The sequence below is a fragment of the Scyliorhinus torazame genome, chromosome 1 (assembly GCF_047496885.1).
Source record: "Scyliorhinus torazame isolate Kashiwa2021f chromosome 1, sScyTor2.1, whole genome shotgun sequence".
In the NCBI taxonomy this organism is placed as follows: domain Eukaryota; kingdom Metazoa; phylum Chordata; class Chondrichthyes; order Carcharhiniformes; family Scyliorhinidae; genus Scyliorhinus; species Scyliorhinus torazame.
The window spans coordinates 361,049,556-361,077,478 of NC_092707.1; the positions used below are offsets into that span (position 1 = coordinate 361,049,556).

General features: G+C 47.9%; 1 protein-coding gene across 1 annotated transcript in view; it reads right to left on the reverse strand.

Moving 5' to 3' along the window:
- Positions 1-911: 911 nt before the first annotated feature.
- LOC140421881 (amino acid transporter heavy chain SLC3A2-like) overlaps positions 912-27,923 on the reverse strand; it is a 75,541-nt gene continuing 48,529 nt past the window's right edge. Inside the window, exon 2 of the mRNA XM_072506872.1 lies at positions 912-1,141. Coding sequence (XP_072362973.1) covers positions 912-1,141 — 230 coding nt within the window. The remainder of the gene's footprint in view (positions 1,142-27,923) is intronic.

Below are 27,923 nucleotides of genomic sequence, written 5' to 3' on the forward strand. Positions count from 1 at the left end.
TACAATTCTGGTTGCCACACTACCATAAGGATGTGGATGCTTTGGAGAGGGTACAGAAGAGGTTTACTAGGATGTATAGGAGAGGTTAGATAAACTCGGTCTGTTCTCACTGGAACGACGGAGGTTGAGAGGCGACCTGATAGAGGTTTACAAGATTATGAGTGGCATGGACAGAGTGGATAGTCAGATTCTCTTTCCTACGGTAGGAGAGTCAAGTACTAGGGGACATAGATTTAAAGTTCATGGGGAAAAGTTTAAAACAGATGTGCGAGGCAAGTTTTTGAACACAGAGGGTGGTAAATATATAACGCGCTGCCTTGGGAGGTGGTAGGAGCAGGTACGACAGCGGCATTTAAGGGGCAAATCTAGACAAATATATGAATAGAGTGGGAATGGAAGGATACGGACTCCATAAGTGCATACGGTTTTAGTTTAGGCAGGTACCATGTTCGGGGCAAGCTTAGAGGGCTAAAGGGCCTGTTCCTGTGCTGTATTGTTCTTTATAATTCAGCAAATAACTGAAGCTCGAATCGGTTTAATAGTTATCTGTCTCTGCAGAGATTGTAACATTTGTTCTACACAATATTATAAAATAATGATTTTTTTTAACAATAACTCATCCAACATGTCCTGTTAAAAACGGGAAATCTTGTCATGTCATTATTTCCGCAAATAACTGGAAGCTCAAATCTGTTTAAAAGTTATCTGTCTCTGCAGAGATTGTAACATTTGTTCTACACATTATAAAATAATGATTTTTTTTTTACCAATAACGTATCCAACATGTCCTTGTTATAAAAATCAATGTAAGACCAAGTATAACCTTCAACTCCTTTTGGATTTGGAGTAAGATCAAGAACAATCTTTACACCTATAACACAAAAAACATCAGGCAATCATGAGAAAAGGATTCATGACAAATCGGGAAAGTCCACACAAAAATTCAACATCAGAATGTATAAAGTCAGAGACATACCAGATCTTGTAGCTGTTTTTAACAGAGGTTTTAATTCATTGATATTACCAAATCTTCGATCAATAACTTTTGAAAAATTGGCATCAGCCTTTAAGCTGTGAAAGGGCTCAATGATAATGGTGCCTATATTCAACCTCTTGATGTATTTTATTTTCTGTTGAATTCCTATAAAAAAGAAAATGATCTAAATATTGAATTCAATCAGCCCAAAAATATATGAGCAGGTATTGATAGGATTCATCAAATCAGTTAAAAAGCATTCTAAATCTGTTGAGACTAAATGGTACCTCTTAACATTGGACAATATCTACGAGGTGATTATTAACTGATTAAAACATTCTTGGGCCAGAATTTTGCAGGAAGTATAGGAGAGGTTAGATAAACTCGGTCTGTTCCGAGTTTGAGATCTGACACACACTCGACCTGACTGAACGTAAAATGAAATCAACTGACACTTAATTATTTGGGAGTACATCCTGAAGTCATTGTCTACCTGCAATTTTGAGGTTGCCAAGTGCATGCACGAGTAGGATGCACACCCACCTACAATAAAAGAGCTAACTGAGGCACTACATTCTTAGCTTGCTGCACAGACATAAAGGGTGGGCCGAAAAAACATTCCAATCAATTCCTTATCCAAAAGGCCCGAGAGCACAAGCACTTTCTCTGTGGGTTTGTTACTGTGTCACTGCAGAGTTGTCCCAGAGTATCTTTTGAATGTTAGTTTCAAGCCTGCCTTTCTGCATTTCATGGCCTCATCTTCCCCGGGAGGTTTCACTAAGGATTGCAGCACCATGTTCCTTGATTTGCAAGGCACAGTTTCTCTGCATCTCATCTAATTGGGATAGTGTACTCAGCTGGTGGGGCCTCCTCTGAAGAAGAGAGTCAAGAGGAAGAAGAGACTATGTGAGCACGGGCAACATCCCGAGGACAAACCTTAAGAGGAGACTCAATTGGTGCAGGGCCAGCAGGGAGATCCAGGTGGGAGAGTCTGCTGAAGGCACCATTGGCCAGTGGCTAGCGTGCACAGGCAGCGCTACAACTACCTCCAAATGTCCAGGATCCAGTGTTGCAGGAGACTCCACCACTCAAGGGACTCATTGACAGTAATATGTCACATGATTGGTTTGGAAATTGCTTCCAACTGTGTGGGTGAACACCCCATGCCAATGGCTGTCTGGGTCATATCACTCTCAACTTCTACTCATCCAGTTCTTTTCAGAGCTCAGTGGGGGATCTGTGCAGTGAGTCACATTCAACTGCACACAGTTGTGTCAAGATTATGACTGACGCTATCTTCTGACACATCTGCACATTTATCCATTACTGGACAGATAAGGCCAACCAGTGGAGAGAGAGAGAGAGGTTCTATGGTAATGGTTGGGTTCCCCCGCATCCAGGATTGGACTCATTGGAAGCTCTTGTTAACCAAGAGAGCTTCCACTCAATTAATTCACGTCTGCGACCATAGGACACAGATTCTCCAAGGTTGTGTCCGTTGTCCTGGCAGCTCACACAATTATTAAATCTTTTGGCACTCAGAGATACCAAGGCGATTTGTAGCTCCTGCACGTTTGTTTGGATGGATGGCTCTTGGGTGACAAGGGCTATCCCTTGAAAAGATAGCTCATGATCCCACTCTGTTATCCAAGGCGGAGGGGGGATGCAACAGGGGTCATGCTTCTACATGGGTGGTGGTGGAGAGGACCATCAGGCTGCTCCATATGTGCTTCAAATGCCTGGACTGATCAGGGGGAGCATATTGCAGTAACCTCCAAAGTATGTCCGCTGATAGTCGTGGCATGCTATGCCCTGCACAATCTTGAGTCTGGCAAATGGGGGAACCTGCAGAGGCTGAGGGAAGCAAGGCAGCTCCACAAACCAGGAAGGATTATTCCAGTAACGGGTCTGAGGAAAAGCCTGGGGAGGTGCAGGATTTGGATTTGGAGGCAGATGGCTAGAACCTTCAGGGAGCCAGGGACACCAGGGATGCTTTGATCCTGCGACCCATCAACTCGGCATCCATGGCATTGGTACTTCCTCATGCCAATGTGATGGATCTCTGGATATGCGTTATCCCTTCTTAGTTCTCAAATAACAGAGATTCAGGCTGTGCTTTTTTGGCTTGAACTTTATTGTCAGCTTTTAGTGTCTGCTGGTAAATTCTTGGTTACAATACAAACTTAGGTCAGATTGATTGTCTTTAGCGAATACAGTGGTTTAAAATACAACTCGTGGTAATTCTTCAAATCATAATACACAGTACAAAATTACAGATTGATTTAAACAAAAGTAAAATGGCTGTAGCAAAGGCAGCAGCAAGACATAGGTTTCAGAAAGTGATAGATTGATTCTGGAATGAATTTTTCCATCCCGACAAGTGATTTTTAAAAAGATCATTATCTTAAGCTTTCGCCTTCTTTACAGCTGTGATTGGCTTCAACTAATTTATAATTCACTCAATTCGACCAAACTGTCTGTCTGTCAATTTAAGAGATAAATGTTTTGGTGTGATTTTGTAATTTTCCATACCCTGGCTTGCCAATTATGCCTCTAACATTAATTAGATTAACACAGTTTTCGAAAAGTCGTTATGACCCTGACTGACTGTTACCATGGAAACAGATCTGTCCAGGCCTGCAAAGGTATCTGCATACAATGGAGCCTTTTGTCACTGGCCTTGGATTCTGGCCAGTCTTGAACAACTTGCAAAATGTGAACATTTAAAGTCTTATCTGATTAGTTCCCAGCTAGTCAGCTTTTCCCACTCTCATGGTTAATATGATTTAGTCAATTACTCTTAATGATTTCATAATTAAACCTTTTATCTATCTCATCTAAAGCTAACCAGAAAATCTGATTTCTATTGGTCCTCCCTTTGATTCTTCTAAAGATTCATAAGATGAATCGAAATAACAAGTAGAAATCAAGGAAGAAATGGGACAGGATAGAAGTAAGGGCGGAGAAGAACTCATTCTCATTGCCTTTAATGTTTGAGAACAGCCTTCAACAATGGAACTTGCATAGCTTTGCAAGCATTAGAAGCATTCTGGAAGTATTTTATTCAAAAAGGTGATTATAAAGTACAATAACAATTCAGTAATAATTGAAGTTGATTATATGATTCAGTAACAATTGGGTAATAATGCAATAATAATGCAGTAATAACAGTTCAAAGTAGTAGCCTTGTTCAATGTCATGGACTGGTGGTGCAGTTGGACTACTATGAACCACTTTGATTGCTGGGGCATTATGGATAGCCATACATTGGCCAACGCATCTGAACAGAAAGATCACTACGTAAATGACAATTCCAAATATGCAAAATAAGAGAAGTCCCTGAATGATGGAAATTCCTGTTCCACCCAACCATCCGGAAAGCCACCCCCAGAGTGTTGTCAGAGGTTTGGTAAAGTTTCCTAACTTCTTCTTGAATATGTGTTGTCTTCTTCTGAATTATGTGGGATGTAGGTGCAACACTCTGCACCAATCAGGGCACAGGTGTCACCTTTTTTGGCTAGCAAATAGTCAAGTGCCATCCGATTCTGTAAAGCCACAGTTCGAATGGCTAGCATCTCGGCTGAAATGCCACTTGGGGCTCGGGCAGTGTCATTGGATATTTTCTCGAAGGCTGTGGCCAATTTAATGTATTCTCTGGTCAATACGATAACGCCATAGGCAGGGATGAGGGCAGAGAAGAATTTCTCAGCTCCTGTGATCTTACGTTTTGATGATATTGGTAGGTGGATATCTGTCAAACTGTGGGATGAGATTTCCATATTTTGAGTTTGCTATCACAACATCGGCTCAGGAAAGGGAAGGGGAATGGCGGATGAAGGGGACAATGAATCCTAAATAGCATGCTCCTCTCCATCCCATTGGGAGCTAAGGATATGCAGTATTACCGCTGATGTAATAGGTACCATTTAAAAAAAAAATATATATATATTTTATTAAAGTTTTTCGATCAAACAAAAATTTCCCATTTTACAACTTTGTAATAATATATACATTGATCGTTTAAAAAAAAAATAATATGCTAACTAACGGCAACTGCCAACGACAAAATAAGAAACAACAGAAATAGTAACTAAAATAGTAACTTCGTAACATCTAATATAAATAACTAATATAAAACACCTGAGGACCCAAATGAGCCCTCCCCCCCCACCGGGTTGCTGCTGCTACCTTTCCTATTTTCCCTTATCGCTCTGCGAGATAGTCGAGGAACGGTTGCCACCGCCTGGTGAACCCTTGAGCCGAACCTATTAGTGCGTACTTTATCCGCTACAATTTTATGAACCCTGCCATGTCATTGATCCAGGCCTCCACACCCGGGGGCTTTGCTTCTTTCCACATAAGTAGAATCCTACGCCAGGCTACTAGGGACGCAAAGGCCAAAACATCGGCCTCCCTCGCCTCCTGCACTCCCGGCTCATCTGCAACACCAAATATAGCCAACCCCCAGCCTGGTTCGACCCGGACACCCACCACCTTTGAAATCACTTTCCCGCGTACCTCCCGCACCTATCCTCCACTCCAAAAAATCTACTCAGCCTTGCTCCAGTCATATGCGCCCTGTGTAGAACCTTGAATTGTATCAGGCTGAGCCTGGCACACGAGGACGAAGAGCTTACCCTACTTAGGGCATCTGCCCACAGCCCCTCCTCAATCTCTTCCCCCAGCTCCTCCTCCCATTTTCCCTTCAGCTCCTCTACCATTGTCTCCCCCTCGTCTCTCATTTCCCTATATATATCTGACACCCTACCATCACCCACCCATGCCCCCGAAATCACTCTGTCCTGGATCTCTTGCGCCGGGAGCTGCAGAAATTCCCTCACCTGTTGCCTCACAAATGCCCTCACTTGCATATAGCGAAATGCATTCCCAGGTGGCAACCCATATTTTTCTGTCAGTGCTCCCAGACTCGCAAACATCCCGTCTAAGAACAAGTCCTTCAATTTCGCAATTCCTACTCGCTGCCAAGATTTAAATCCTCCATCTATCCTTCACGGGACGAACAACTCAGTTGTTCCTTATCGGGGACCACACTGAGGCACCCGTCACTCCCTTATGTCGTCTCCACTGCCCCCAAATTTTCAGAGTTGCCACCACCACTGGGTTGGTGGTGTATTTTTTCGGGGAGAACGGTAATGGCGCCGTCGCCAGTGCTTTCAGACTAGTTCCCCTACAGGACGCCATCTCCAATCTTTTCCACGCCGCTCCTTCCCCTTCCCTCATCCACTTACATATCATTGACACGTTGGCGGCCCAATAATAATCACTTAGACTCGACAGTGCCAGTCCCCCTCTGTCCCTACTGCGCTGCAGGAACCCCCTCTTTACTCTTGGGGTCTTTCCAGCCCACACAAAGCTCATAATACTCTTGTCCACCTTCTTAAAAAAGGCCTTTGTAATCAGTACAGGGAGGCACTGGAACACAAAAAGAAACCTCGGAAGGACCACCATTTTAACCGCCTGCACCCTGCCCGCCAATTTCAGGGGCGCCATGTCCCACCTCCTAAAGTCCTCTTCCATCTGCTCTACCAGTCGTGCCAAGTTAAGCTTATGCAAGGTTCCCCAGTTCCTGGCCACCTGGATCCCTAAATACCGGAAATCCCTTGTTACCCTCCTCAACGGTAAATCGTCTATTCCCCTGCCCTGTTCCCCAGGGTGCATCACAAACAGTTCACTCTTCCCCATATTCAATTTATATCCTGAAAATTCTCCAAACTCCCTGAGTGTCTGCATTATCTCAGGCATCCCCTCCACTGGGTCCGCGACATACAACAACAAATCATCTGCGTATAATGACACCCGATGCTCTTCTCCTCCTCTAAGTACCCCCCTCCACTTCCTAGAGCCCCTCAGCGCTATGGCCAGTGGCTCAATTGCCAACGCAAACAGTAACGGGAACAGGGGACATCCCTGACTTGTACCCCTATATAGTCGGAAGTGGTCAGATCGTTGCCTATTTGTAATCACACTTGCCACCGGGGCCCTGTACAGGAGCTGAACCCATCTAATGAACCCCTCTCCAAATCCAAATCTCCTCAGTACTTCCCACAGGTAGTCCCACTCCACTCTATCAAATGCTTTCTCTGCATCCATCGCCACCACTATCTCGGCCTCCCCCTCCGGTGGGGGCATCATCATCACCTCCAGCAGCCTCCGTATATTAGCATTCAATTGCCTCCCTTTAACAAACCCCGTTTGATCATCATGCACCACCCCAGGGACACAGTCCTCTATCCTCGTCGCCATCACCTTGGCCAAAAGCTTGGCATCTACGTTCAAGAGGGAAATCGGCCTGTATGAGCCGCACTGCAGCGGGTCCTTGTCTCTTTTCAGGATCAGCTATATCGTCGCCTCCGGCATCGTCGGGGGTAGTGTCCCCCTTTCCCTAGCCTCATTAAAGGTTCTCGTCAGAAGTGGGGCCAGCAGGTCCACGTATTTCCTATAGAACTCCAACGGGAACCCATCCGGTCCCGGGGCCTTCCCTGCCTGCATGTTCCCAATTCCTTTTACCACCTCCTCCACCTCAATCTGCGCTCCCAGTCCTGTCATCACCTGTTCCTCAACCTTCGGGAACTCCAGCAGGTCTAGGAAACGCATCATTCCCTCTTTCCCTTCCGGGGGTTGAGCCTTATATAGCCTCTCGTAAAATACCTTGAACACCCCGTTCACCCTCTCCGCTCCCCGTTCCATCTTTCCCTCCTCGTCTCTAACCCATCCGATCTCTCTCGCCGCCCCCCTCTTCCTAAGTTGTTGGGCCAGCAGCCGGCTCGCCTTCTCTCCATATTCATACTGCACTCCCTGTGCCTTCCTCCATTGTGCCTCCGCCTTACCGTGGTCAACAAGTCAAAGTCCGTGTGCAATCTCCGTCTTTCCCTGTATAGTCCTTCATCTGGAGCCTCCGCATATTGCCTATCCACCCTCAAAATCTCCCTCAACAATCTCTCTCTTTCTTTAACCTCTTGTTTCGCCTTATGGGCCCTTATGGAGATCAGCTCTCCTCTAACCACCGCCTTCAGCGCCTCCCAGACCACTCCCACCTGGACCTCTCCGTCATCATTAATCTCTAGGTACCTTTCAATACATCCCCTCACCCTTACACATACCCCCTCGTCTGCCAACAGTCCCATATCTAATCTCCAGAGTGGGCGCTGTTCCTTTTCCTCTCCTACTTCCAGATCTACCCAATGTGGGGCATGATCTGAAATGGCTATAGCCGAATACTCCGTTCCTGTCACCTTCGGGATCAGCGCCCTTCCCAGGACAAAGAACTCTATCCGGGAGTACACTTTGTGGACATGGGAGAAGGAAAACTCTTTACACCTTGGCCTAGTAAATCTCCAGGGATCCACTCCTCCCATCTGCTCCATAAAGCCCTTAAGCACCTTGGCCGCTGCCGGCCTCCTCCCGGTCCTAGATCTGGACCGGTCCAGCCCTGGGTCCAGCACCGTGTTGAAGTCCCCCCCCCATTACCAACTTTCCCATCTCCAGGTCTGGGATGCGCCCCAACATACGCTTCATAAAGTTCACGTCATCCCAGTTCGGGGCATATACATTCACCAGCACCACCGCCTCACCTTGCAATCTGCCACTCACCATCACGTATCTACCCCCACTGTCCGCCACTATGGTCTTCGCCTCAAACAATACCCGTTTCCCCACCAGTATTGCCACCCCTCTATTTTTCGCATCCAAGCCCGAGTGGAATACCTGTCCCACCCATCCTTTTCTTAATCTGACCTGATCCGCCAGTTTCAGGTGCGTCTCCTGAAGCATGACCACGTCTGCCTTTAGCTTCTTTAGGTGCGCAAGTACCATTGCCCTCTTAATCGGCCCATTCAACCCTCTCACGTTCCACGTGATCAACCGGGTTGGGGGGCTCTTTGCCCCCCCCCCCCCCCCTCGTCGACTAGCCATCCCCTTTTTTAGACCAGCTCCTCACCCGGTTCCCACGCGCCCGCTTATCCCCCCGACGGCGCCCTCCCATCCCATCCCCTAACAGCTCCCCCTTCCCCTTAGCTCAGCAACCCAGTTAACCCCCCCCCACCCCCTGCTAGATCCCTCTCTAGCTTAGTTGCTCCACCCATATTGCTTCCGGAAGTCAGCAAACTCTGGCTGACCTCGGCTTCCCCCGTTTATCCTGAGCCTCCCATTATGTGAGGCCCCCTCCTTCCTGCGCCCCCTTTTCCCGCCACAATTTCCTTAGCGCAGGAACAAAGCCCGCGCTTCCCTCTCGGTCCCGCCCAATGGCGCAGCTCCCTCTCTCCTTCCCCCTCCCCTTCCCCACCGGCGCCCACATTTCTTCGTGTGTCCCCCCCCCCTTCGAGGGGAAAGAAAATTTTCCCCCATCTGATTCACAGTCCCTTACCACCACCTCACTACTTCATTTCAAACACTCTTTCTCCAATCTAGTCCAACTTCTCCTCTTCAATAAATGTCCACGCCTCTTCTGCCGTCTCGAAGTAGTGGTGTTTACCCTGGTATGTAACCCACAGTCTTGCCGGCTGCAACATTCCGAACTTCACTTTCCTCTTGTGGAGCACCGCCTTGGCCCGATTGAAACTCGCCCTCCTTCTCGCCACCTCCGCACTCCAATCCTGATACACGCGGATCACCGCGTTCTCCCACCTGCTGCTCCGTGTCTTTTTCGCCCATCTCAGGACCATCTCCCTGTCCTTGTAGCGGTGGAACCTCACCACTATTGCTCAAGATATTTCTCCTGCCTTTGGTCTTCTCACGAGGACTCGATACGCTCCCTCCACTTCCAGGGGGCCCTTCGGGGTCTCAGCTCCCATTAAGGTATGAAGCATCGTGCTCACATACGCCCCAACGTCGGCTCCCTCTGCCCCTTCGGGAAGACCCAAGATTCTTAAGTTCTTCCTCCTCGAGCTATTTTCCAGGGCTTCAAGTCTCTCCATACACCTCTTATGTAGTGCCTCGTGCGTCTCCGTCTTCACCACCAAGCCCTGTATCTCGTCCTCATTCTCGGCAGCTTTTGCCTTCACTCCATGGAGCTCCATCTCTTGGGTCTTCTGCGCCTCCTTTAACCCCTCAATCGCCTGCAGCATCGGCGCCAGCACCTCCTTCTTGAGCTCCTCCACACATCGCCGGAGGAACTCCTGCTGTTCCAGGCCCCATACCAACTGGCCTCCCTCCACCGCCATCTTGCTTCTCACTTCCCTTCTTTGCCGCTGCTCCAGAGGACCCTCCGCAATCTGGCCACTATTATCTCTTCTGTCCATTCACATCCAGGGGGACTCCCTTCTATGTCGCCTCACAGTGGGTTTAGCCTTTGAAAATTGCCGTTGGGGCTCCTGATAAGAGCCCAAAAGTCCGTTAAAATGGGAGGTGCCGAAACGTGCGACTTATAGGTAGAATATTGGGCAACCACTTGTGGGTACCAACATTCTGTAAAAGTTGTTCCATCGGTGTAATTAGGTAGCCCTTTAAAGTCGACGGGATCCCCTTCATGTCCCTGGACCAATACTTTTTTTTAATGTCATGAATGCACCATTTAATGGCGCTCACATCCAAATAATATTTAAATTTACCGTATCCCGCATTCCATCCTCTATAACTATAGTTAATTAAACATATGGGGCGTCATTCTCCGACCCCACCCGCCGGGTCGGAGAATCGCCGGGGGCTGGCGTGAATCCCGCCTCCGCCGGTTGCCGAAGTCTCCGGCACCGGAGATTCGAGTTCAAGATCAATGATACTTTATTTACACACATGCAACATAAACACTACGAGCTAAACTACACCTAACAACTATGACAACCTGCACTTAACCTCAGGCACCTGGCTTAGGCCAGGAACAGTGGCGTTTGTTCAAATCTGGATCTGCTGGGTCTGGAGAAGTAACTGCGGTTCAGCTAGGAGATTCGGCGGGGGCGGGAATCACGCCGCGCCGGTTGGCGGGCCCCCCGGCTCGATTCTCCGGCCCGGATGGGCCGAAGTCCCGCCGATAAATTGCCTGTCCCGCCGGCGTGGATTAAACCACCTTTTGAATGGTGGGACAAGGCGGCGTGGGTGGGCTCCGGGGTCCTGGGGGGGCACGGGGCGATCTGGCCCCGGGGGGTGCCCCCACGGTGGCCTGGCCCGCGATCGGGGCCCACCGATCTGCGGGCGGGCCTGTGCCGTGGGGGCACTCTTTCCCTTCCGCCTCCGCCACGGTCTCCACCATGGCAGAGGCGGAAGAGACTCCCTCCACTGCGCATGCGTGGGAAACTGTCACCGGCCGCTGACGCTCCCGCGCTTGCGCCGCCCGGAGATGTCATTTCCGCGCCAGCTGGCAGGGCAACAAAGGCCGTTTCCGCCAGCTGGCGGGGCGGAAATTCCTCCGGCGTCGGCCTAGCCCCTTAATGTTGGGGCTCGGCCCCCAAAGATGCGGAGCATTCCGCACCTTTGGGGCGGCGCGATGCCCGTCTGATTGGCGCCGTTTTGGGCGCCAGTCGGCGGACATCGCGCCGTTTCGGGAGAATTTCGCCCCTGGTCCCAGTATGATTATGACCAGTTGGGAGGGTTACTTGGGGTGGTGTTGGCCTCCAATTATAGATATGTTGGTACCATCCCTTGAAAGTGTTGAATGTGTGGCCGACAGATTGCCATCTCTTAACCTCATCATTTATTATTATTTTGGTTCTGATATCTCCACATTCTGGAAGGGTATGGTCGTGATTTTGGAAAATGTACCATCCTGTCATTTGGGATAAAGTAAAAGAGACAGGCTGTAGTGGGATACCTGCTTGGGAATCGGTAGGGATAGAAGAACACACCCAGCGCTTAGAGACATTAAAGTCTCTGGCACAGTTATAGGACATGTAAAGGAACTCCTGGGTAAGGCCTGCTAGGCCAAACTTGTGACTAAAAATCAGTGCAAGTGGCCAATGCGGTAAGTGCACAGGAGATTGGCAACCCAATGCCGCAAGAGGATGAACGACCTTATTCACTTCGCCAGGTTGGTCAATCCACAAAGACTCCAAAATGTCAGGATCCAGTGGCTTCACAGCCCCACTTCAGAGCATCCACACTGGGTGAAGTTACCACTTTTCTTCTTTCATCCTTCAGAAGACATGGGACACTGCAGGGAGCAGGGATGGGTGGGGGTGGGGTCGAAGGAATGAGAAACTTTCACATCTGTTGCATGCATGAGCCTTCTCCTTTAATGTGGTTGCGTTGTGCTCTGGAATGAGCTAGTTCACAAACTGCCAAACACGGAGGTTGGCTATCATACAAGGGGAGAAATGGGGAATGATCTGAAATACAAAACTCGAATGCTTCTCAAGCTTGTCCTCTTCTTTGAGCAGGAGTAGCTTCGGCACAACCAATCAGAACGGGAGAAAACCAGAGGAGCTCGGTCACACCTGAGGGTTCTAACTGAATTCGAGGAGAGTGCTTCAGAGTTTGCCAGAGTTAAGTGGGACTCAGCCATTGGTGATAGGCAGCCCATTGGTGACAGGCAGCCTGACCTTGGCCATCCACCGAGTAAGGATGACTCCATTCAATGCAAACCTTAGAGTGATAGCTGATGCTATCACTTTCACTCTCCTTTTCCACTTGCAAGTGCCTCCAAAAAGAGACCAAGGCCGAGGAGGACTCCTTTTCCAGCCCCAACTCTGAAATGAGCCAGAAGGTGTAGAAGACATCACAGTGCTCACTTTCACGCTCCACCAGCTCAGGTATACATATCTTGGTAGTTTTTTGTGCTAATTCAGGAGGAGTCGCATAATCTTGTGGTCCCTGAACAGACATGAATCCATGGTAGGAGGGGGCAAATTCAGCCGAGATCCCAGATTCTCAAAGGGCAGAAGGGGAAGAGGCATCTGCGAGGTCCAGACCGATGATGAGCCTTTGGAATTGGCCATCCAACTTACGATAGAGTATCAGCAAGAGGCAAGGGAACATCAGGAAGAGTTTTCCGATGCCATCAATGAAGTGGCATGCAAGTCTGAGGAGTCTGGCCACTTGCTCTATGAAATGGTGCCCACATGTGCGTTCATCCATGGAAAGGGCAGGGGACGCCATGGAGACCCTTGTCCAGCAAACGTCGAGTTGTGCATAAGCCGGCACTCCATCACCGTTACTGTGAACATAGAACATTACAGCGCAGTACAGGCCCTTCGTCCCTCGATGTTGCGCCGACCTGTGAAACCACTCTAAAGCCCATCTACACTATTCCCTTATCATGGATGAGTTCAAGCAGGAGCAACGCGAGAGGTTTATTGTTTCAACTGGGTGAAAAACAACCTCTATTATAAATCTAAAATGCTCAACTCTACTTCACTCACGTTGAGGGTCAGACAATCTAACTGAGCTACAGGCACAATAACTACATTCAGTATGGTTTGTTGGTGTTACACATGGTTGTAGGCAACTAAAATGACTGAGGAACATAAAGCAGTGCACAAAATGATTAAGCAACAATGACTATAACAGGTTTATGTACATACATGGTCGAGTTTAGTGGGCAGATGAACAAATTGCAGATTTGCATTTCTGGGAACAAAAATCCAAACCTCAAAACCATGTACTTAAAATTTCCTCATTAAGAACACACAGTTACTATTTTTAAAAACATATTTTATTTCAAACGTAACAAAGTTATAGAACCATCCAACAAACACAGCTAAAGTACAAACTGTTTATCATTTTCCCTCTTTCTTTTTCCAACCTTATCAACTCAGCCCTCCCTCAAAAAAGACCCCCCCCCCCCCCGCCCCCCCCCCATCCCTCCTCCACTCACCGGGATAAACATAACTTTAAACATAGATACAAACAGCCTCCATTTCACCCAAAATCCCTCTTATAACTGTTGCTATCTTTACTTGTTATAAATATGGCAGTCAATGAGGTTGCTCTTCTTTTATCTAGATAGTGATATGATATGCTTTCAGAGTAGCCAGGTATCAAATGATACCGCCACAAGGTTCAACCAGGTATCGATCAAAGAGCCAAACAACCAGTTAGTTAGTTCAAGATCAATGATACTTTATTTACACACATGCAACATAAACACTACGAGCTAAACTACACCTAACAACTATGACAACCTGCACTTAACCTCAGGCACCCGGCTTAGGCCAGGAACAGTGGCGTTTGTTCGAATCTGGATCTGCTGGGTCTGGAGAAGTAACTGCGGTTCAGCTAGGATCATCCGCCAGGTAGCGAGCGTTGAACTTGAACTTGCTTCTGGTTGTGGTGCTGCAGTTGGTGATGGACATTGCCGGACTGCCAGGTCCAAAAGAGATCGAACACATGGCAGTGTCTTTCTTTATCCTTGGGGGTTTTGCGCTCTTTTGGGCAGTCCTTAGGTTTGGACCCAATTAATTGGGCAGTTCTCGATCATTGCCTTCGATCTGTGCCAGTAAAGGGGCGGGTGCCTTGATGGCTGGGTGTGTCCTAAGCGGTCACTCACCTTGCTGTTTATGCTTCCTGAGTAATGGGAGTGGCACCGATGTGTCTGGGATGGTATCGGTTACCTGAGTATCAGTCCTGTGTCTTACGGAGTTGGGCCATTAAAATGCTAATCGTTTGGGGGTTTCGATGCTGTCTGAATTCTCTGCTCACAAATGTACATTCAGGCTCTGTGCCTGCCTGAATCTTACATTGTCCATATTTCCCTTTAGGCTTTGCGAACGTCCATGTTTCTTGTTGGAAATGGCCATCCCAGATGGCTACTGTCCTTCCTCTTCTGTTCTCTGGTGTGCCGGGTACCCTTAATCAAGGACAGGTTCTATACTACTCTGTCCTATGGATTGGAACATTTACCTAAGTTTTCTTTGAATACATCACACATCTATAAAAATTCTAAGGGGGCACTATAACATTCAATCATACATTTCAACTTCTTTACACAAACAGGGGAACCTCTAACTGCCCTTATCTAAACTACACTTATGCTGCTAGTTAATAACCAAATGAACTTATATTACAGTACAAAAAAAAACAATAGCAGCATCACATTTCTACTTAACACATATGCCATTTACAGAGAAAGTAATTTCCCTTGAAAACCGCGGAATTTATTGGGCAGGTTCAGAAAGAGTGTGGAGTCTGTTGAAGTCCGAGAAAAGGGACTCTGAGTGTGTATACTGGGGAGCGGGAGGCTTTCCTACGCCATTTCCGAAGTCTAAGTGTCTGGATGACACTGCAAAGTATTGTTATAATCAATAGGGCTTCTACCATGTAAGAAAGGGAATACCACTTTATGATGTTATCGCACCATGTAGGGGTATCAGTGGCTGTTTCTATGTGTGGTGTAGTGTCCGGGCTAGGGGTATCGTGTTGGGTGGTCATGTTTAGGGCCTGTGTGGTGAAGGATATAGGGGCTGATAACGCGCGCAACTGTAGTGATCCAACGACGATCATGATGCAGGTATCAGGTTCGTCTTCATTTTGTCTTTGTCTTCCTCTGTCTCATGGTATATTCGTATATTTCTGGGGGTACAAGCATAATATCTGTTATTATCTTGTTGTTTGAATATCTTGTTTGTCTGTCTGTTTCTCCTTAACATCAATTTCCCAATTAGAATTATCACCATATGTGACTCCCTCATTTTTTTTTTAAACCAACCATTTTGGAGGCAAGACATCCGAGAAAGAAATTCTGTCACAGTGCGAGCAATCTCGCAGCCTGTGGTCGATGTGCTGAGCGGGCGGACAATTTCTCCGTCCAGTATTGAGGTAGTTCTACCTAGCAGCAAATTTCTTTCAACCAAGTGTTTGGACATGTAAATAGTAGTTGAGGGTTAGCGACTGAAGGGTCGCTGGAAAGCAAACAAAAACGGTGGCAAAGTGCATTCTTTAAACCACATTTTAAAAGAACAGTAAAAGAGTTTCGAAAAGCACCTTCCGAATGGGGTGCGTATGAGCCGCAGCAGGGCAAGAATGTGCGGAATCCCCGGGTAGGGCCGTGATCAGTGCCGTTGCTCCACTACCCGAGCTTGGCTGACCAAATACATAGGGGGTCCTCAGGTAGGGCGGGGATAAGTGCTGTTACTCCACTGCCTGGGTGACCTTACAAGAACGGAAAGAATTTGAATATCTATGGACTTCCGACCAACTTGTTCCTTTAACTACCATGTGGCGTCAAAAGGGTAATTACGACTGCATCAAGAAATTTGGAATGAGATCGACACACAAAGTCGTACAAGAGACAAACATTCAACATTAAAAAAAACAAAAGAAAGAAAGTGGGCAGGCTCCATCAGAGAATAGGACACCGTAAATCTCAATCGGTTCCTTTCCCTCATCATCTGGACACCTCAGGGTTCCATTCCGAAAAGCGTCGTAAAGGGGTTAGCATGGTGGGAGTCAGACTCTGAGTCATCACCATCTACCGGTTGCCAAACTCGTGACTGGAGTTTCTGTGCCATGGCGGCATGGGTCTATGTGGGATCCATTTAGTTGTTTCTTATCAGTCGATAAGAGTTATCGCGGTGCCATTGTTTCTTATCCTGTAGGGTGGTAGCGGCAAGGTGGGGATCGCTATCGTCGGGTGGTGGGTCAGGTTCTGGTAATGGCAAATAAATGGTCTCTGAGGGTTCGAACATATCGTGGTCGGTGTCACTGGGGCTGTAGTGACTGGGGCCTGGTCGGTTTTGCCATTGGTTGGGGATTTCAAGTGCATCCGTTTCGCTATCGCTATCGCAAGCGGCCGAATCAAGTGTGAGGTGGAAACTCGACTCTGGGGGCAGAGTCAAGGTCGTGTCTGTGAACGTGCTGTCCTGGCTGGGGGAGGGTTGGATTAGGTTGCCAGTGGGCGGGTCGTCGTTGTCTGTTATTGCCAGTGAAATGTGGTGTGAGTGGCTGCACTGAGTACCATAAACCTTAAGCTGGTTTATGTGAAACCATCCTGACTTTCCATTTGGATACGTAATCTTATAAACTGAGGGGCTTACTTTGTCAGAAATTGAGTATGGTCCTGCAAATTTGGGGGAGAAAAATGAACTCTGATTGTACAGGGAGATCATGACTTGCTGTCCGACTGTATATTCTACCGGGTGTACTGTTTTATCAAAGCAGGCCTTACTCTGCTTTTTCCTAGCGCCCAGTCAAACAGCTGGAGCTAGCTGTGCTGCTTTAATATTTTCCATTATTTGTTGGACCGCTTTTTCGTGAGTAAGGGCGGTGACTGTGGGACTGGCCAAATCAAGTCCAAATAAATACTCGGTACCCTTCATGGGTCATCCGGTCATGAGGGTGTGGGGGGTGTATCCTGTTGATCTCGACACCGTGTTTCTAATAAACATCAGTGCAAATGGGAGAACTGTGTCCCATGTTGTAATATGTTGTTGCACCATCTTCCTAAGTGTTGCCTTTAGGGTTCAATTCATGTGTTCCACAATGCTGCTGGATTGTGGGTGATAGGCAATGTGAAACTTCTGTTTAATTCCGAAAATTGTTAGGACGTTTTTCATCACTCTTCCTGTGAAGTGCGAACCTTGGTCAGACTCAATACTATGGGGGAGTCCCCATCTAGTAAATATTTGCTGGGTTAGAATTTTTGCTGTCGCTTTAGCCGGGTTTGTCCTGAAAGGAAATGCTTCCACCCATTTTACCCATTTTGTGAAGGTGTCGATTACGACCAACACATATTTAGATCCATTTCTGCAGGGGGGAGGGGACCAATGTAATCTAATTGTAAGTTCGTCCATGGGTCATTAACAGGGCGGGTGTGTCTTAGCTGACCTTTCTTTGCGTATCTGTCTGGGTTGTTCTGGGCACAAATTAAACAATTTTCAAAGGAGTGGGTTACATCAGTTTTTAAATCGGGCCACCAGCAGAGAGGTCTGAGGTGGGCAAGGGTGGATTCTATCCCTTGGTGTCTGTGTCCCTCATGGAATTACAAATAATCTGGTTCCTGTCCTGGGTGGGGACCACATAAATACCATTCTTTAATATGATTCCATTGTGTACCGTTAAAGTGTCTTTGAACCTATCATAGGGAGCTGGGAAGTCTCCTTTGAAAAGTTCTTTAAACGTGTCATCTTCCTTTTGTGCCTGTGCCAAATCTTGAATATTGGTCTGTGAGACCTGGACCGCGTGTACTGGGGCACTCTCGGGGGGTTGCCAAAAGTGACCATGTCGTGAGCCTGCTTTTGCTGGGGCGTCTGCTTTTACGTTACCGGGTGGGGAGGAACGATGATGGCTTCTAACCTTTATGATTCCATATTTGCGATCTTTAGCTTCTTTGAGAATGTGCTTTAGTAATGGCGTTGAGGGTAGGGGTTTACTGTTGACGGATATAAATCCTCTAGATTCCCACAGGGGCAGGAATTCCGTCAAGCTGTTGTAAACATATAATCTGTCCGAATATATGTCTGCTGGGGTCGGGAACGAATCTGGGCGCTGCACAATGTATGCAATGGCTGCTAACTCGGCTGCCTGCGAACCTAAATGTCCTGGCAATTTTAACGATATCTCCTCTAATGCGCGTCTTCTACATATATGCCACATCCTGTAATCCTTTTTCCATTTAGAATGGCGGAGGAGCCACTACATAGATTTTTAGCGAATTATCTGTGGGCTGGGTTCTCTGTGGTCTGATGCCTGTTTTTGTCGGTAGCGATTTGGGAATAAAGGGTGCTGTGTTGTGCTTGGCTGCAATGATTTCACACTCATGTGGGGTTCCTGCATATTGTAAATTATCAGCCAGAAACGTGCGCGCCTTTGTCCTTTTCACTGTGATGTCACGTCCTTCTAGGAGTAGGGTCCTGCGCGCTGCTCTAATTTGGCTTCCTGTACCGTCTTTTAGCCTACCGTCTAACAGTAGCTATGTCAGGGTGTGCTCGGTCAAAATGGTTACGGGGTTGAATCCTGTTATGCACGCGAAATACTGAACAGCCCAAGAAACTGCGAGCAAGTGTCTTTCGCAGGCAGAAAAACCTTGCTCTACCGGATCTAAAACTCGTGAGGCATAGGCTAGGGGTCCTAAACGATCGTGCCGTTCCTGGAGAAGTACGGCCGAAAGGATTCGGTCGGTGGTCGCTACCTCTATTGCATATGGGGAGTGTGGGTCTGGTGCCTGCAAAGCGGGAGCTGTACTTAGGGCGCGTTTCAATGCATCTACGGCATCCGTGTGCTGTGGAAGCCATTTCCAAGGGGCCTGTTTCTTAAGCAGCTCGGAAAGTGGGGCTGTCTTTGTGGCAAAACCGTCTATATGATTCCTGCAGTAACCAACCAGTCCTAAAAATGACCGGAGTGCAAGGGCAATTTAACAATTGAATCAATACGTTTTTGCTCTATCTCACGCTTACCATGCGTTATAACTGTTCCTAAATAAGTGACCTTTTCTTGGAGAATTTGGGCTATTTGGGGGTTGATTTTACATCCAATTTCTTTTAGGAGACCTAATAGTTTGGAAAGAATCGAAATGTGCTCTCCCTTGGTGTCAGTCTGTAGGAGCAAGTCGTCCACACACTGAATGAGGCATTCGGGTTGGGAAAATTTTGATAATCCATTCGCCAATTGTCTGTGAAAAATGGAGGGGAGTTGTGGAAACCTTGTGGAAGGCATGTCCACGTGTATTGCTGTCCCTTGAAGGTGAACGCAAATTTGTACTGGCAATTTTTATCCAATGGAATGGACCAAAAGCCATTGCTAATGTCCAGAACCGTGAATAATTTTGATTGTAGTTCCTGCTTTAACATGGTCTCGGGACTCATGGCAACGGTGGGGGCTGCTAACGGAGTTACTTTGTATAATTCTCTGTAATCGATGGTCAGTCTCCATGAACCATCTGGTTTTCTTACGGGCCAAACGGGACATTGTTTGTTGAGGCTACGGGCCGAATTACACCTTGATCCAATAAACTTTGAATTACCTTAGCTATTTCTCCCTCGGCTTTCTGTGGAAAACCGTATTGTTTCTGGGGCTTAGGGTGGGAACCTGTAATGGTGACCACTCCTGGAATTTTTCCGCAATTGTCCTTGTGCTGGGCAAAAGATGCTTTGTGTTTCTTCAAGACTTCCCTAATTGTTTTGTCCATGGTAATGGTTTGTGGATCAAACCAGTAACTCCCACTGAGGTAATCCTGTGTTCGTAGTCTCCTACTGTGAGCGTTGCGGGGGCTCGTGCTGCTCTAGCCATTTTCCACACACACTTATTCACGGGGTCAAAAGAAAGGTTGTGTGAGCTCATGAAACCTATCCCCAAGATGTGCTCTGCTGTCTGGGGTAAATCTACCAAAACGACTGAGTGCTTGGTTCTAATGTTACCGATCTGAATATCCACAGGGGCCGTAATGTGTCCCTGCTGGAGGTGTCCTGTAAATCCACTAAGAGTAATAGTGTCTGTAGTGGGCCATATGTCTCGCTGGTACATCGTGAAGGAGTTTAACGTGGTTCGGGACCCTCCTGTGTCCCAAAGGAACTCTACGGGGTGTCCCAGGACTGTGCCTGTGACTACCGGTCTTCCGGACTTGTCCCAAAGTGTGTCGCAGACCCAAGTTGGGGAGTCCGAACTCTGTCAATCGGTGCCATTTATGGCCAAATTATCTGAACGGGCGCTCACGCTGTGGATAAGCCTGGCATTGTTACTATGGGGGGCATTTGCGTGTTGATTCCGTTGGTGTTTCGGGGGGGGCATTGCATTCTCGGGCGTAATGTCCCTCGTGTCCACAATTGTAGCATTCCTGCGTTTTAGGGTGCTGCGTGTTATTTCTACCTTCATTTACCCATGCGGGGTCTTGATGTGTCCTTATTGGATTCATGTTTGCTTCTAACTTCTCCTGCTCTGCCTTTTTATGTAGGGATTGTTCCCAAGGTCTAGTGAGTCTCTTCAGAACCCACACTTCATTGTGTGCCGGGTCTGAGGGGTCATAATCTGCACATGCTTTTTGTCCTGCATCTGTGGCGTGGGAGACTAAAATAATGGTCCATTTGGCCGACTTGTCTGCAGTTAAATGGGCGTGGGCTAAATCTCCAAATACTGCTGTGAAGTGTATCGAGAGGTGTCCAGCAAACGCTGCTAGATGCTCTCCTTTCTTCTGCCTACATCGGTTGAGTCCTTCTACGGGATCTCCTCTATTATAGCTAATTCCATCTAGGATGGCTGTTTTCAATCCTGGAGGCTACCTCCTCCTACATTTTGTGGGTCAGGAAGGGCTGAACTAACGGATGGGTCAAGGCTCATTATTATGAGTTTCACTTCTTCCTGCTCGTTCAGACCGTACATGACTGTCTGTTGTCTAACTCGCTCAAAGAAATGGTGTGGGTCTGGTATGGGGTGAAAGGTTTCTATTTTATCACGGGCATCCTTTAACTGGGTGATGGTTAGTGGGGTAGTGTGCACAAAATCGGGTTGGTCTTCTGTAGGTACTCTGTGCTGCGTGGTGACTGGATTCATAGGGTTGGGTGCTGCCTGTGCAGTCAGTGGTGCGGGTGCTTTCCTTTTCGGGGCCTGGGGGGTTCTATTCTGAATCTCTGTTCCGTTTAAGTACCGATGGGCCGTTTCATTAAGTTCCTGCCAATTGGGGTCATCTTCCTGGTCTAAATCTGGTCCAAAGGTATCTCTGAAACCATTCTGAACTGAGAGCAGTGATTGCAATTTTGCAATTTGCTGCCTGCATTTGGCATAGTCTACCGAACTCTGCCTTTGTTCTGTGGTGGAACTGTGGAGTGCTCGTAGGGCTGCCTTTAAGTCCTCGCATTGCTTTTTCAATTGTTCTACTTGGTGTTCTGTTTCTTCCCTTACCAAAACTGCGCGCTGCATGTCTTGGTAGGCCTTATCATACTGTGACTGAAAGCTGCTTAGGTGAGCGAGACAAGATTGGTGTGCCCGTTTGACATCAGCCATCTCCCTGATCTTCACTGCTAGCTGCTCTCGGAGTTGCTCATTTACTTTTTCGCATTCACTAACGTTTCCCTCATTCCTCTTCTCTTTCTCTACAAGCTGTCTGCGGAGCTTCCTCACGACCTCCTCTGTGCCTCGCAATTGTGCCAAAGAGGACACGATTGCCATCGGCTTACGAACTCTACCTAAACTCTTTTTATGGATCTCGGTCAGGTTATCCCACCAAGTTTGTCCTATACTACCAGGACCTGTCTCTTCATTTGCACAAAACTCACACCATAGGGGCCATCGTTTCCCCTTTAGGTACTTCCTAATTTCCTCTTCCCATATAGGACACTGCTCTGCTCTATCGGGCGATGCGACCTCGGGTTCCTGTGGGGACATAAGGCGTTCCATTGCCTTCATTGCCATTTCTACGATTAGTCTCTGTATCTCTACCGTGAATTTTGGTCAGGGGGGAATAAAGCGGTGATGCAAACAGCCGGTACGGCTTAAGCTATTTTCCGGTTCACACAACTCCCGAAGGTTTCACACAACAAAATCTAACGAGTTTACCTTATATCCCTGTTAGTACGCATGCAAATTACTACACACTTCCGAATCTTGGAGGTTTGATCGATACTGGTCTTACACTTGTGGTTTCTTTCACTTTTCCAATTGGGGTTTCTAATTCAAACGTTTGTGGGTTCTCTCAGAGTGACAAAACCACTTCTGGGTCGAGTCCCACCAGAGTCACCAATAAATGTTGCTATCTTTACTTGCTATAAATATGGCAGTCAATGAGGTTGCCCTTCTTTTATCTAGATATTGATATGATATGCTTTCAGAGTCGCCAGGTATCAAATGATACCGCCACAAGGTTCAACCAGGTATCGATCAAAGAGCCAAACAACCAGTTAGTTAGTTCAAGATCAATGATACTTTATTTACACACATGCAACATAAACACTACGAGCTAAACTACACCTAACAACTATGATGACCTGTACTTAACTTCAGGCACCCTGCTTAGGTCAGAGGAACAGTGGCCTTTGTTCAAATCTGGATCTTCTGGGTCTGGAGAAGTAACTGCGGTTCAGCTAGGATCATCCGTCTGGTAGCGAGCGTTGAACTTGAACTTGCTTCTGGTTGCAGTTGGAGATGGACGTTGCCGGAGTGCCAGGTCCAAAAGAGATCGAACACATGGCAGTGTCTCTCTTTATCCTTGGGGATTTCGTGCTCTTTTGGGCGGTCCTTCGGTTTGGACCCAATTAATTGGGCAGTTCTTGATCACTGCCTTCGACCTGAGCCAATAAGGGGGCAGGAGCCTTGATGGCTGGGTGTGTCCTAAGCGGTCACTGACCTTGCTGTTTATGCTTCCTGAGTAAAGGGAGTGGCACCGATGTGTCTGGGATTGTGTCGGTTACCCGAGTACCAGTCCTTTGTCTTATGGAGATGGGCCATCAAAATGCTAATCGGTTGGGGGTTTTGATGCTGTCAAGATTCTTTGCTCACAAATATACATTCGGGCTCTGTGCCTGCCTGAATCTTACATTGTCCATATTTCCCTTTAGGCTTTGCAAACGTCCATGTTTCTTGTTGTAAATGGCCATCCCAGATGGCTACATAACCCGCGAAGAGAAAACTTAATTTTCTCTAATTGCAGGAATTCCCCCATATCCCCCAGCCATGCCGACACCTTCAATGGTGCCGCCGACTTTCACCTGGCAGCTGGAACACTCACCCGCGAGTGAAGAAACACCACCGCCATACAGTCAAACCCAGAGATTACCCGGACGCCCCGTTCCACTACCGAGAACAAGCCTTAGACATGACCAGGAATGCCACCCCAGACAGTTAGAAGGACCCTGCCGCCCCATGCATACCGTGGACTCCTACTCACATGACCTCGCGCATGGCTTCCTGGATTGACGGTGTCCGGCTGCTCTGAACTGGGTCTGAAATACCAGATGAGAGTGTAGGGAGACCCTTGGTTACCGGCAAGGTACGACGCCATCTCGTTGAATTCCTATGGGATACCAGAGGCTCCCAAAGTACCCTTAATTCGTCCACCCTACACACGGACACCCCATGGTCAACCACAAGCACAACCACCCTCAGCGGATTTATTAGGCACATGCAAGACGGCCACATCACGGCCCTGTTGCAGTTCGCATCAGCAGTTTAGTTACAAATCACCATGTGGTATTAGTCTACCTACCCCCTTCCACCAAACACATTCTGGGAGATTTTATAAATAAACATAATCTCTCCTTTGACACAGTAAATCGCTACATCTGGCAGATGGCGACGATTTCCCGAGCCCCATCAACTCCTTCTGTCGGAGCATATGCTAATCGGGTTTGCACAATGGGGAGTATTTTTTCGATCCTTTAACAATTAGCACAGACCCAACGATTAGGGAAGTATCCAAAAGAACAAAGATGATTACGGTCAGATAGCAGGAGAGGTATTAATCAAGGGACCGGACCCGAAAATCCAGAAACAGTACAGCTTCCCCAGACAGGCGGAGACAGAGACAGCAAAGGTGATTGACAGCTTATTACAGGCAGGGGCCAATTTGGCCCGTTAAGAAACCAGACCGATCATGGCATCTGATGATTGATTACAGAGAATTAAATAAAGTAACCCCACTCACAGCCTGTGTTGCAGTGACAAGCCCCGCAACCATGATGAAACAAGGGGTGCAGCCAAAATACTTCACTGTGCTGAACATCAGCAATGGTTTCTGGTCTATACCAATGGACCGGGCCTGCTAGTATAAGTTCGTTTTTACATTCCAAGGCTAACAATACACTTGGACTTGTGTCCTGCAGAGCTTCCACATCTCTCGGTCTATATTCCACCGGCAGCTGCCTTGTCTAAATTCTCCCGACCCGATTGCCGAGTGCAGTATGTAGATGATTTATTACTGCAGCCCAACACCAGAGAGGAGCACATGGCTTTATTAGATGAGTTACTTGCACTGCTCCACTCTAAAGAATGTAAGGTCAACCCAAAGGAAGCACATGTCATGAAATCAAAGGTCTTATACCTAGGCACCATAATAACTCACGGGAAAAGGAAGATTGAGAGGAAAAGGATAGACATCATCCTACAGTTACCACTGCCCCGCAATGTAAGTGCCTTCCGATCCTTCTCAGGCCTGGTAGGATACTGCAGAGATCACATTGATGGGTTTTCCACCAACGCTGCTCCACTATCTGAACTTTTGAAAAAAACATTCCACAGCATACAGCCGCAGTAACTGAATTAAAACGCACCCTGGCCACAGCACCAGCCTTACTAGTTCCCGCCCCAGAATTGCCCTGCGCATTGGAAGTTGCAGTCACAGATCATACCCTTTCTGCCGTACTACTGCAAGAATGGCACGGCAGATTAAGTCTTGTAGCATACGCCTCCCAAGTATTAGATCCCGTAGAGCAAGGCTTCTCTGGATGCGAATGACACCTGCTCACAGTGTTTTTGGCTGCCTACATTACCGGACTCAATCCCGTCACTATCCTCACGGAACACACCCCAACCCAACTCTTGTTAGACGACCGACTTAAAGATGGTTCAGTAAGCCAGGTCTGTGCCGCACGCTGGACAGTTACTGCAGGGTAGGGACATTACAGTGAAGCGAACTAAGGTGCCCATGTTTCGAGCTGACGGCTTGCATTACAGAGGAGCCCCACGACTGCCAGGTAATAGCCCAAACATCCCATGGGGCCCTTCATTCCCAAACCGTTAGAGCTACGAACAGACCACAGGTGGGCAGCCACCAAGCACCCGGAGAATAAGTTTAAAATTTATATAGACGGTTCCTCCATGATTGAGGATGGGGTAGAATAACTGGCTGTGGCATTTATATGGAGGACGCGCAGGGACACCCACTGGAAGAAGCAGCCTTCAAACTATCCGGACACCTGGGAGCCCAAGCCGCCGAACTTGCAGCAAAACTTATGTGGTCACCCACCCCGACTCATTCCCAACACCCGCTGACATACATTCGGACAGTATGTATGTGTGCAATAGCCTGACAGAGTTCCTTCCCTTATGGCAAGCCTGAGGTTTTGCCTCAACAGACAGAAAACCCCTACCATCAGCCCCATTACTCAAAAACATTATCAAAGAAGCCGCTGGCTGCACATATAGCATTACCAAAGCTAAAAGCCACCTCCGGACCTCCCCACCCAGCAACTGCCGGCGCCCATAACGGACACTCTGGCAACCACCCGGAGGTGAGCCGATAAGCACAGTGACCGTCTCCCAAACATAGGTGACTTAGCCCAAGCCCAACGCATAGATGAATCCCTGAAAACAATTTTAGATGTGACCTACCCAGCCCCATACGATCAGCGGAAGGACAAATTAACCATATGGGAGAAGTCCCCACCTAAGACAGAAATCAGCTCATCTACCAGTTCCACGACGGACAAGGACATCAGGGTATAGACACCACTACGGAACACCTCAAAATACTCTGTTGGTAGCCTGAATTACGGACGATGTAACACACTACATCGAAAACTGCCTCATTTGTGTCCAAAATAACCCCAATACATATGCCAGGAGGGGACAATTGAGACACATCCATCCTGCGGAAGGCCCCTGGACAAATCTCCAGCTGGATTACATTGGCCCGCTCCCACCATGCATAAACGGCTTTGAGTATGTCCTGGTCATTACTGACACATTTACTAAATCGGTTGAGACATTCCCTACCTGCTCCAACACATAAGAGTCCAATCAAGGGACACATTTTGCTGGGCAAGGCTTGCAAGACGTAATGGTTATGTTCGCGATTAAACAGTTTCCACATATCATACCACTCCCAGTCCAGTGGCATCGTTGAGAGGACAAATCGCATCCTGAAGTCTATCATTAGGATAACAGTGCAGCAGAATAACACAACCTTCCGTTCGCCCTAATGATCATTCGGAACACCATTTCTAGCTCCACTGGTTTGACCTCCCACACACAGTCACGACAGGCTGACCTACGAAGGGTGTAGAATATCTGTTAGGGCTTGACCTTGCCAACCCCGCTATCACAGCCCAAACCCACGAGAAAGCTGTTCAGCAGAGCACTGAAAATATCAAAGCGGCCCAACTGGCCGCTGCTATCCGACTCGGAGCTAGGAAAAAGCAGAAGGTGCAGCCGGTAGAATATATACTCAGACAGCAAGACATGATTTCGCTATACAACCCTAGTTCCTTTCTATCCCCTAAATTCGCTGGCCCCTACACTGTTGCAGACAAAGTTTAGAAAATTTTATACCCAAACCGTAAGACCGGTTGGTTCCACATCAACCAACTTAAAGCCGATAGAGCCCAAAACAGCCACGCCCACCACATTGCATTAGCAATGGGAGGACGACGCCTCTCCTACCAGCCCGACACGCCCATATCCGTATGTCACTGCCCTGTCACATCCAACACCTCCTCTCCCACCTACGCGCAGCCAGCCCGAACAGGACATTCCAGAACGAGACATTCCTAGTGATCTGTGCTCCCTTGAACTGGCGCGACTTACAAGACCTCCTCCACTCACCCGTTAGCACACGCCCCGCCAGCCTCGACCATGGCAGTCCAACAGTCACCAAACGACACTGTGCCATGCTCACACTCACTCCCAAATCCCTTTCTTGGACAAGGGACCGCACTCAACGTCTATTTAGAGTTGAAGAATAAAACGAAGGTCGGGTCGCGGTAGCAATGAATCCTGTGAATTGGTGTAGCCAACAGACGCCTGTTTGAAGGTCAGGTGATACTCATGATCCTGCAGATGTGTCTCTCTTTGGCATGCTACAAAACCAAATGTGGAGCACAGAATTCTGAGGTGTCCAGATGATGAAGTTCGAAATGCTTCTGGAACATTGATGGGCAGCACGATAGCACAAGTGGATAGCACTGTGGCTTCACAGCGCTAGGGTCCCAGGTTCGATTCCCCGCTGGGTCACTGCCTGTGCGGAGTCTGCACGTTCTCTGCGTGGGTTTCGTCCAGGTGCTCCGGTTTCCTCCCACAGTCCAAAGCTGTGCAGGTTAGACCATGATAAATTGCCCTTAGTGACCAAAAAGGTTAGGAGGGGTTATTGGGATAGGGTGGAAGTGAGGGCTTAAGTGGGTCGGGGCAGACTCGATGGGCCGAATGG